Source organism: Pleurodeles waltl, chromosome 7 (genome assembly GCF_031143425.1).
Source record: "Pleurodeles waltl isolate 20211129_DDA chromosome 7, aPleWal1.hap1.20221129, whole genome shotgun sequence".
Taxonomy (NCBI): domain Eukaryota; kingdom Metazoa; phylum Chordata; class Amphibia; order Caudata; family Salamandridae; genus Pleurodeles; species Pleurodeles waltl.
Genome location: NC_090446.1, coordinates 9,473,684 through 9,485,375, shown reverse-complemented (window position 1 = coordinate 9,485,375; position 11,692 = coordinate 9,473,684). Strand labels below are relative to the sequence as shown.

General features: G+C 53.1%; 1 protein-coding gene across 5 annotated transcripts in view; it reads left to right on the top strand.

The window, feature by feature from the left end:
• The first annotated feature begins 3,225 nt into the window (after positions 1–3,225).
• The window catches only part of LOC138303536 (uncharacterized), a 126,691-nt gene continuing 118,224 nt past the window's right edge, over positions 3,226–11,692 (top strand). For 4 of the 5 annotated variants that reach the window (XR_011205409.1, XM_069242757.1, XM_069242758.1 and 1 more), the window contains exon 1: positions 3,478–3,644. Coding sequence is in view for 4 of the 5 variants with exons in the window: in XM_069242757.1 (XP_069098858.1) it covers positions 3,621–3,644 (24 nt within the window). In the remaining variant the exon portion in view is untranslated. Of the gene's footprint in view, positions 3,645–11,692 lie in introns of all 5 variants that reach the window. The other variant, XM_069242756.1, reaches the window with a different exon arrangement.

Genomic DNA, 11,692 nt, shown 5'->3' with positions numbered 1-11,692 from the left:
ACATGTGGCATGTTTCTGAGATGCACACCCCTCTGCACGGAGCGCGCATCTCCTCTCAGGGTGTGCTCCTTGCATAGACATGTGGCATGTTTCTGAGATGCACACCCCTCTGCACGGAGCGCGCATCTCCTCTCAGGGATGACCCTCGCATAGACATGTGACATGTTTCTGAGATGCACACCCCTCTGCACGGAGCGCACATCTCCTCTCAGGGCATGCTCCTCGCATAGACATGTGGCATGTTTCTGAGATGCACACCCCTCTGCACGGAGCGCGCATCTCCTCTCAGGGTGTGCTCCTCGCATAGACATGTGGCATGTTTCTGAGATGCACACCCCTCTGCACGGAGCGCACATCTCCTCTCAGGGATGACCCTCGCATAGACATGTGACATGTTTCTGAGATGCACACCCCTCTGCACGGAGCGCACATCTCCTCTCAGGGCATGACCCTCGCATAGACATGTGACATGTTTCTGAGATGCACACCCCTCTGCACGGAGCGCGCATCTCCTCTCAGGGATGACCCTCGCATAGACATGTGGCATGTTTCTGAGATGCACACCCCTCTGCACGGAGCGCGCATCTCCTCTCAGGGCATGACCCTCGCATAGACATGTGACATGTTTCTGAGATGCACACCCCTCTGCACGGAGCGCACATCTCCTCTCCGGGTGTGCTCCTCGCATAGACATGTGGCATGTTTCTGAGATGCACACCCCTCTGCACGGAGCGCACATCTCCTCTCCGGGTGTGCTCCTCGCATAGACATGTGGCATGTTTCTGAGATGCACGGAGCGCACATCTCCTCTCCGGGTGTGCTCCTTGCATAGACATGTGGCATGTTTCTGAGATGCACACCCCTCTGCACGGAGCGCGCATCTCCTCTCAGGCCATGCTCCTTGCATAGACGTGAGACATGTTTCTGAGATGCACACCCCTCTGCACGGAGCGCGCATCTCCTCTCAGGCCATGCTCCTCGCATAGACATGTGGCATGTTTCTGAGATGCACACCCCTCTGCACGGAGCGCGCATCTCCTCTCAGGGTGTGCTCCTCGCATAGACATGTGGCATGTTTCTGAGATGCACACCCCTCTGCACGGAGCGCACATCTCCTCTCAGGGATGACCCTCGCATAGACATGTGACATGTTTCTGAGATGCACACCCCTCTGCACGGAGCGCACATCTCCTCTCAGGGCATGACCCTCGCATAGACATGTGACATGTTTCTGAGATGCACACCCCTCTGCACGGAGCGCGCATCTCCTCTCAGGGATGACCCTCGCATAGACATGTGGCATGTTTCTGAGATGCACACCCCTCTGCACGGAGCGCGCATCTCCTCTCAGGGCATGACCCTCGCATAGACATGTGACATGTTTCTGAGATGCACACCCCTCTGCACGGAGCGCACATCTCCTCTCCGGGTGTGCTCCTCGCATAGACATGTGGCATGTTTCTGAGATGCACACCCCTCTGCACGGAGCGCACATCTCCTCTCCGGGTGTGCTCCTCGCATAGACATGTGGCATGTTTCTGAGATGCACGGAGCGCACATCTCCTCTCCGGGTGTGCTCCTTGCATAGACATGTGGCATGTTTCTGAGATGCACACCCCTCTGCACGGAGCGCGCATCTCCTCTCAGGCCATGCTCCTTGCATAGACGTGAGACATGTTTCTGAGATGCACACCCCTCTGCACGGAGCGCGCATCTCCTCTCAGGCCATGCTCCTCGCATAGACATGTGGCATGTTTCTGAGATGCACACCCCTCTGCACGGAGCGCACATCTCCTCTCAGGGATGACCCTCGCATAGACATGTGACATGTTTCTGAGATGCACACCCCTCTGCACGGAGCGCGCATCTCCTCTCAGGGCATGACCCTCGCATAGACATGTGACATGTTTCTGAGATGCACACCCCTCTGCACGGAGCGCGCATCTCCTCTCAGGGCATGACCCTCGCATAGACATGTGGCATGTTTCTGAGATGCACACCCCTCTGCACGGAGCGCGCATCTCCTCTCAGGGTGTGCTCCTCGCATAGACATGTGGCATGTTTCTGAGATGCACACCCCTCTGCACGGAGCGCGCATCTCCTCTCAGGGCATGACCCTCGCATAGACATGTGGCATGTTTCTGAGATGCACACCCCTCTGCACGGAGCGCGCATCTCCTCTCAGGGCATGACCCTCGCATAGACATGTGACATGTTTCTGAGATGCACACCCCTCTGCACGGAGCGCGCATCTCCTCTCAGGGTGTGCTCCTCGCATAGACATGTGGCATGTTTCTGAGATGCACACCCCTCTGCACGGAGCGCGCATCTCCTCTCAGGGCATGACCCTCGCATAGACGTGTGACATGTTTCTGAGATGCACACCCCTCTGCACGGAGCGCGCATCTCCTCTCTGGGCAGGCTCAGTGCACTACCGCGCCTGGACTTATTCTCCCGCATCAGGACCGGCACCCGAGATGTCACTGTGTCCTGTGCATAGAGTAAGGTGCCTCCGGTCCAAGCATGCTCTTTGCACAGATGTTTGTGAGATGTACATCCCTCTGCTCAGAGCGTGCATCTACACTCCAGGCATGCTCCTTCTTCAAACATCTCTGCATATCCTTCCGAGGTTCACATCCCTGCGCACACAGCGCGCTTCTCCCCTCCTCGCATGCTCCCTGTATAGACATCTTCTGAGATGCACATCCCTGCGCACACAGCGCGCTTCTCCCCTCCTCGCATGCTCCCTGTATAGACATCTTCTGAGATGCACATCCCTGCGCACACAGCGCGCTTCTCCCCTCCTCGCATGCTCCTGGCACAGACATCTTCTGAGATGCACATCCCTGCGCACACAGCGCGCTTCTCCCCTCCTCGCATGCTCCCTGTATAGACATCTTCTGAGATGCACATCCCTGCGCACACAGCGCGCTTCTCCCCTCCTCGCATGCTCCCTGTATAGACATCTTCTGAGATGCACATCCCTGCGCACACAGCGCGCTTCTCCCCTCCTCGCATGCTCCTGGCACAGACATCTTCTGAGATGCACATCCCTGCGCACACAGCGCGCTTCTCCCCTTCTCGCATGCTCCCTGTATAGACATCTGAGATGCACATCCCTGCGCACAGAGCATGCTCCTGGCACAGACATCTTCTGAGATGCACATCCCTGCGCACAGAGCATGCTCCTGGCACAGACATCTTCTGAGATGCACATCCCTGCGCACAGACATCTTCTGAGATGCACATCCCTGCGCACAGAGCGCCCTCTCCCCTCCTCGCATGCTCCTGGCACAGACATCTTCTGAGATGCACAGAGCGCGCATCTCCCCTCCTCGCATGCTCCTGGCACAGACATCTTTCTGAGATGCACGTCCCTGCGCACAGAGCGCCATCTCCCCTCCGAGCATGCTCCCCGCGCCGCTTCCTCTGAGCATGCCCTGCTCCCAGCCTCTCGCACTCTGGGCATGTTCAGAGGGCAGCTCTTAAGTTTTATTTGCCTTTGTTTCCGGCAGGAAGAGGCAGCGGCGCGGCCTCGGCCCGATGACCGGCCCCGGGCCTCGGTGTAGGTGAACCCGGACCCTCTTTTCTCACTGGGGAGGTACGAGCCGCGCGGGGACATGTCCTGGAGGCGCGCGGACAAGGTAAGTGGCTGCGGGGTGAGCAGGGTGGGCAGGTGGAGTTGGGTGTCAACACTGGCCCTGCCCCGGCCCCACGCCCACTCCACAGCCAGCTGTGTTGTGGTGCTGCCCTCGGGCACCTCCTCTGTCACTGCGTGGCATCAGTCACACCCTCCCGAGGCTCAGGGGAAGAGCAAGCGTGTGCAACGTAGTGAGCTGGACTTCTGTTCACAAACTCACAATTATTGTGAGGGGACAGATAGGAGCTCCCCTGCTGCGTGGACTCACCAGGGGCTTGGATACAAAGAACACCGAGCGCTTGTGCACTGTGCCACAGCTGCAGGACACCGCATTGTCACCTGGTACACTGTACCACAGCTGCAGGACACAACATTATTGTACTGTGGCGCACTGTGCCACCACATTGTTGTTCTCTGTTGTACTGTGACACAGCTGCAGGGACATCACATTGTTCTCTGTTGTACTGTACCACAGCTGCAGGACATCACATTGTTGTTCTCTGTTGTACTTTAACACCGCTGCAGGGACCCACATTATTGTCACCTGGTATACTGTAATACGGCTGCAAGGACACACATTATTGTCACCTGGTGCATTGTACTACAGCTGCAGGGACCCAGATTATTGTCCCCTGGCACACTGTACTACAGCTGCAGGGACCCAGATTATTGTCCCCTGGCACACTGTACTACAGCTGCAGGGACCCACATTATTGTCACCTGGTGTACTGTACCTCAGCTGCAGGGGACCACATTATTGACCCCTGGCACACTGTACCACAGCTGCAGGGAACCACATTATTGTCCCCGGCACACTGTACTACAGATGCAGGGACCCTCATTATTGTTATCTAGTGTACTGTACCATCTCTGCAGGGAACCACATTGTTGTCCCCTGGCACACTGTACCACCTCTGCAGGGAACCACATTATTGTCCTCTGGTGCACTGTACTATAGCTGCAGGGAACCCCATTATTGTCCCCAGGTGCACTGTACCACAGCTGCTGGAAACCACATTATTGTCCACTGGCACACTGTACCACAGCTGCAGGGAACCAACCACATTATTGTCCCCTGGTGCACTGTACTACTGCTGCAGGGAACCACATTATTGTCCCCTGGCACACTGTACCTCAGCTGCAGCGAACAAAATTATTGTCCCCTGGTGCACTGTACTACGGCTGAAGGGACCCACATTATTGTCACCTGGTGTATTGTACCACAGCTGCAGGGAACCACATTATTGTACCCTGGCACACTGTACCACAGCTGCAGGGAACCACATTATTGTCCCCTGGTGCACTGTACTACGGCTGCAGGGACCCACATTATTATCACCTGGTGTACTGTACCACAGCTGCAGGGAACCACATTATTGTCCCCTGGTGCACTGTACTACTGCTGCAGGGACCCACATTATTGTCACCTGGTGTACTGTACCACAGGTGCAGGGAACCACATTATTGTCCCCGAGCACACTGTACCACAGCTGCAGGGAACCACATCATTGTCCCCTGGTGCACTGTACTACTGCTGCAGGGACCCACATTATTGTCCTCTGGTGTACTGTACCACAGCTGCAGGGAACCACATTATTGTCCCCTGGCACACTGTACCACAGCTGCAGCGAACCAAATTATTGTCCCATGGTGCACTGTACTACGGCTATAGGGACCCACAATATTGTCACCTGGTGTATTGTACCACAGCTGCAGGGAACCACATTATTGTCCCCTGGCACACTGTACCACAGCTGGAGGGAACCAAATTATTGTCCCCTGGTGCACTGTACTACGGCTGCAGGGAACCACATTATTGTCCCCTGGCAAACTGTACCAAAGCTGCAGGTAACCACATTGTTGTTCTCTGTTGTATTGTACCACAGCTGCAGGGACCCACATTATTGTCACCTGGTGTACTGTACCACAGCTGCAGGGAACCACATTATTGTCCCCTGGCACACTGTACCACAGCTGCAGGTAACCACATTGTTGTTCTCTGTTGTACTGTACCACAGCTGCAGGGAACCACATTATTGTCCCCTGGTGCACTGTACTACGGCTGCAGGGACCCACATTATTGTCACCTTGTGTACTGTACCACAGCTGCAGGGACCCACATTATTGTCCCCTGGCACACTGTACCACAGCTGCAATGAACCACATTATTGTCCTCTGGTGCACTGTACTACAGCTGCAGGGACCCACATTATTGTCACCTGGTGTACTGTACCACAACTGCAGGGAACCACATTATTGTCACCTGTTGTACTGTACCACAGCTGCAGGGACCCACAATATTGTCACCTGGTGTACTGTACCACAGCTGCAGGGAACTGCATTATTGTCACCTGTTGTACTGTACCACAGCTGCAGGGAACCACATTATTGTCCCCTGGAACACTATACCACAGCTGCAGGGAACAACATTATTGTCCCCTGGCACACTGAACCACAGCTGCAGGACACCACATTATTGTCCCCTGGCACACTGTACCACAGCTGTAGGGAACCACATTATTGTCCTCTGGTGCACTGTACTACGACTGCAGGGACCCACATTATTGTCGCCTGGTGTACTGTACCACAGCTGCAGGGAACTACATTATTGTCCCCTGGCACACTGTACCACTGCTGCAGGAAACCACATTGTTGTTCTCTGTTGTACTGTATCACAGCTGCCGGGAATCTCATTATTGTCTACTGGTGTACTGTACTACGGCTGTATGGACCCACATTATTGTCACCTGGTGTACTGTACCACCTCTGCAGTGAACCACATTATTGTCCCCTGGCACACTGTACCACAGCTGCAGGGACCCACATTGCCACCTGGTGTACTGTACCCAGCTGCAGGGAACCACATTATTGTCACCTGTTGTACTGTACCACAGCTGCAGGGAACCACGGTATTGTCCCCTGGCACACTGTACCACAGCTGCAGGGAACAACATTATTGTCCCCTGGCACACTGTACCAAAGCTGCAGGAAACCACATTATTGTCCACTGGCACACTGTACCACAGCTGCAGGGAACCACATTATTGTCCCCTGGTGCACTGTACTACGGCTGCAGGGACCCACATTATTGTCACCTGGTGTACTGAACTATCTCTGCAGGGAACCACAATATTGTCCCCTGGCACACTGTACCACAGCTGCAGGAAACCACATTGCTTTTCTCTGTTGTACTGTACCACAGCTGCAGGGAACCACATTATTGTCCCCTGGTGCACTGTACTACAGCTGTAGGGAACCACATTATTGTCACCTGGTGTACTGTGCCACCTCTGCTGGGAACCACATTATTGTCCCCTGGCACACTGTACCACAGCTGCAGCGAACCACATTATTGTCCCCCGGCACACTGTACTACAGCTGCAGGGAACCCCATTATTGTCCCCTGGTGCACTGTACCACAGCTGCAGGGACCCACATTATTGTCACTGGTGTACTGTACCACAGCTGTAGGGGACCACATTATTTCCCCCTGGAACACTGTACCACAGCTGCAGGGAACCACATTATTGTCCCCTGGCACACTGTACTACAGCTGCAGGGACCCACATTATTGTCCCCTGCCACACTGTACTACAGCTACAGGGACCCACATTATTTTCACCTGGTGCACTGTACTATAGCTGCAGGGACCCACATTATTGTCCCCCAGCACACTGTACCACAGCTGCAGGAAACCATATTATTGTCACCTGGTGTACTGTATCACAGCTGCAGGGATCCACATTATTGTCACCTGGTGCACTGTAACACAGCTGCAGGAAACCACATTATTTTCCCCTAGTGCACTGTACTACAGCTGCATGGACCCACATTATTGTCCCCTAGCGCAATGGTTCCCAACCATTTCACTTCTGTGGACCCCCACTTCAGCATTACTGGAACCCAGGGACCCCCACTGAATCACTACTGGAATCCAGGGACCCCTCACTGAGTCATTATTGAAAGCTGGGGACCAAATCTGTTAATTTTATTTAATTTTCTAAGCAGTCGCAGACACCCTGAGGAGGCTTCGTGGACATCCAGGGGTCCCCAGACCACAGGTTGGGAACCACTGCCCTAGCGCACTGTACCACAGCTGAAGGTAACCACATTATTGTCAACTAGCACACTTTAGCATAGCTACAGGAAACCACATTATTGTCACCCGGTGCACTGTACCACAGCTACAGGAAACCACATTATTGTCACCTGGTGCACTGTACCACAGCTGCAGGAAACCATATTATTGTCCCCTGGCACACTGTACCACAGCTGCAGGAAGCCGTATTATTGTCACTTGATGTACTGTACCAGAGCTGCAGGGACCCATATTATTGTCACCTGGTGTACTGTACCATAGCTGCCGGAAACCACTTTATTGTCATCTTGTGTACTGTACTACAGCTGCAGGAAACCACATTATTGTCACCTGGTGTACTGTACCACAGCTGCAGGAAACCACATTATTGTCACCTGGTGTACTGTACCACAGCTGCAGGAAACCATATTATTGTCCCCTGGCACACTGTACCACAGCTGCAGGGACCCACATTATTGTCACCTTGTGTACTGTAACACAGCTGCAGGGACCAAGTTATTGTCACCTGGTGCACTGTACCACAGCTGCAGGAAACCACAATATTGTCACTGGGTTCACTATGCCACAGCTACAGGAAACCACATTATTGTCCCCTGGCACACTGTACTACAGCTGCAGGGACCCACATTATTGTCACCTGGTGCACTGTACCATAGCTGCAGGACCACATTATTGCTTCCTGGTGTATTGTAAGGAAACCACATTATTTTTACCAGGCTCGCTGTGCAACAGCTACAAGAAACCACATTATTGTCAGGTGCTGCACTCTACCAGAGCTGCAAGAAACGACATTATTGTTCCCTAGCGCACTGTACTACAGCTGCATGAAACCACATTATTGACCCCTGGTGCACTGTACCACAGCTGCAGTAAACCACATTATTGTCCCCTGGTGCACTGTACCACAGCTGCAGGAAACCACATTATTGTCGCCAGGTGAACTTTACCATCTGCAGGAAGCCACATTATTTTCACCTGGTGCATTGCACCACACCTGCAGAAAATGCACTTTGTCACTTTGTATACTGTACCACAGCTGCACAGTACCACATCATTGACAGCTCCCACTCTGTGTCACATTACTGCCACTGTTGCACTGTACCACAGAACTGACCACTGATGTACTGTCATAGCACTGCCCACGTCTGCTCTATGTCTCAGCACTGCTCACTGTTGACTCTCCCATTGCTCATTGCTGCACTGTCCCACTGCACTGTCCAGTTCCTTACTACACAGACCCACATCACTGACTGCTGTTGCACTGTACCACACAACTGCCCATTTCCTTACTACATGGACCAGTGCTGCACAGTACCAAAGCACTGCCCACTGATGCACAGCATCACATCTGTGCCCTCTGCTACACAGTACCACAGATCTGCCCACTGCTACACAGTACTTGGACAATGTGCACTGCTGCTCAGTACTTGAGTATTGCCTACTGCTGCAGAGTACCACAGCACTGCCCACTTCTTCGATGTACAACAGCCCACTGCTGCACAGGACTCGAATACTGCCCACTTCTGCACTGCCCACAGATGCACAGCACTGCCAACGATGCACAGTACCACAGCACTACCACTGCTGCACAGTACCACAGCACTGCCCACAGATGGACTGTACTACAGCACTGCCCACCGATGGACTGTACCTCAGCACTGGCCATTGAGGACTGTACGTCAGCACTACCCTCCAATGGACTGTACCTCAGCACTGGCCACTGATAGACTGTACCTCAACACTGGCCACTGATAGACTGTACCTCAGCACTGGCCACTGATGGACTGTACTTCAGCACTGGCCACTGATAGACTGTACCTCAGCGCTGGCCACTGATAGACTGTACCTCAGCACTGCCCACTGATGGACTGAACCTCAGCACTGCCCCCTGATGGAGTGTACCTCAACGCTGCCCCCTGATGGACTGTACCTCAGCGCTGCCCACTGATGGACTGTACCTCAGCACTGGCGACTGATAGACTGTACCTCAGCACTGCCCACTGATGGGCTGTACCTCAGCACTGGCCACTGATGGACTGTACCTCAGCACTGCCCACTAGTGGACTGTACCTCAGTGCTGTCCAGTGATGGACTGTACTTCATCACTACCCACTGATGGACTGTACCTCAGCACTGCTCACTGAAGGACTGTTCCTCAGCACTACCCACTGATGGACTGCACCCCAGCGCTGCCCACTGATGGAATGTACCTCTGCTCTGGCCACTGATAGACTGTACCTCAGTACTGCCCACTGATGGGCTGTACCTCAGCACTGGCCACTGATGGACTGTACCTCAGCACTGCCCACTATTGGACTGTACCTCAGTGCTGTCCACTGATGGACTGTACTTCAGCACTACCCACTGATAGACTGTACCTTAGCACTGCCCACTGATAGACTGTACCTCAGCACTACCCACTAATGCACTGTACCTCAGCACTGGCCACTGATAGATTGTACCTCAGCACTGGCCACTGATGGACTGTGCCTCAGCACTGCCCACCAATGGACTGTACCTCAGCACTGACCACTGGTGGCCCGTACCACAGCACTGCCCACCGATTGACTAAACCACAGCACTGCCCACCAATGGACTGTGCATCAGCACTGGCCACTGATGGGCTGTACCTCAGCACTGGCCACTGATGACTGTACCTTAGCACTGCCCACCAATGGAGTGTACCTCAGCACTGGCCATCGGTGGACTATACCACAGCACTGCCCACCAATGGACTGTACCATAGCGCTGCTTACTGTTGTAGCTACTGCCCACCTCTGTATTGAACTGCCCAGTGCTGCTCAGTACCACACCTCAGCTATGTTTTGGGTTTGCCCGCTCCGGTGAATGAATGAATCCAGTGATGAGTGCTGTATTCCAGGACCAATGAAAGCAGAGCTGCCTGTCAAGCTACAGTTTTGACAAACACAAGTGTTGGCAGCCCGCGTACAGGGTTCTGGCATTGGTTGTTCATCAGAATATCAACCACAAAAGTATCATGCTACAGCAAATACGGTAGCCATTTAATTTGTCTACATAAACATTACTGTTAACTTTATGTTTGTAACTTTTGAATTACAGTTCTTAACTCAACCTTCCCTTTCCTGGCAAATATATAAGTCATCATGTTTGTGGAGTTAGGTTTCTTAAATCTGTACTTACCCATGTATCCTCACCATTGCGATACGTTTGTAGATGATATTGTTGCTTCGATATATTAGGACCGTGATAATGAGGGCTCAGGATTCTGATGGTATACCCAGGCATGTCTGTGCATATTTACTCACTTTCAGTTCCTTATTTTGTCAGGACCTGGTAGTCGGACCACCCTTGCATGGATGCTGTTCAGTATGGCTAAAAGTTGGTGGCGTGGAGTGGCGTAGAATGGAATGGCAAAGAGTGCAGTAGAGTGTAGTGGCAGAGAGTGTTGTGTATTGGAGTGGCATAGTGTGGAGTCACGCACAGTGGCATACACTGGAATGGTGTAGAGAACATTGGAGTGGAGTGTTGGTGGTGGTGTTTGCTGCATCTTCTGCTGGTCAAGCTGGCCTTACATAAGGGCGATATTGTGAACTGCATGGGTTGGTCAAACAACAGTTGGTGTCAAGCCAATGGCTTCTTCTCTTGGGCTGTCTGTAAATTAGTTCTCTCTTTTATGAGTCAGTCATTGTACAACTGTTGGTTTGCTGTAGCTTTCACGAATTGCTTGAACCACGAGGAACTGCATCAACTGCTTGTTGGAGGGCTCAATATCTCCAGAGGACAGCCAGAGGTCAAGACTTTCCAAATTTAGCCTCTCCCACCAGAAGCCCATTTTGAACGGAGGGAGTTGGCAGGAATCTTTAGATGATAGCCCAGTGAGCTCGCTAGGCCTTCTTGGCACTTTTTGATGTCCCAGATTCACAACGTCGAAGTGTTGAGGAAAAAGGGCCACTTGACAGGCTCACACGTGA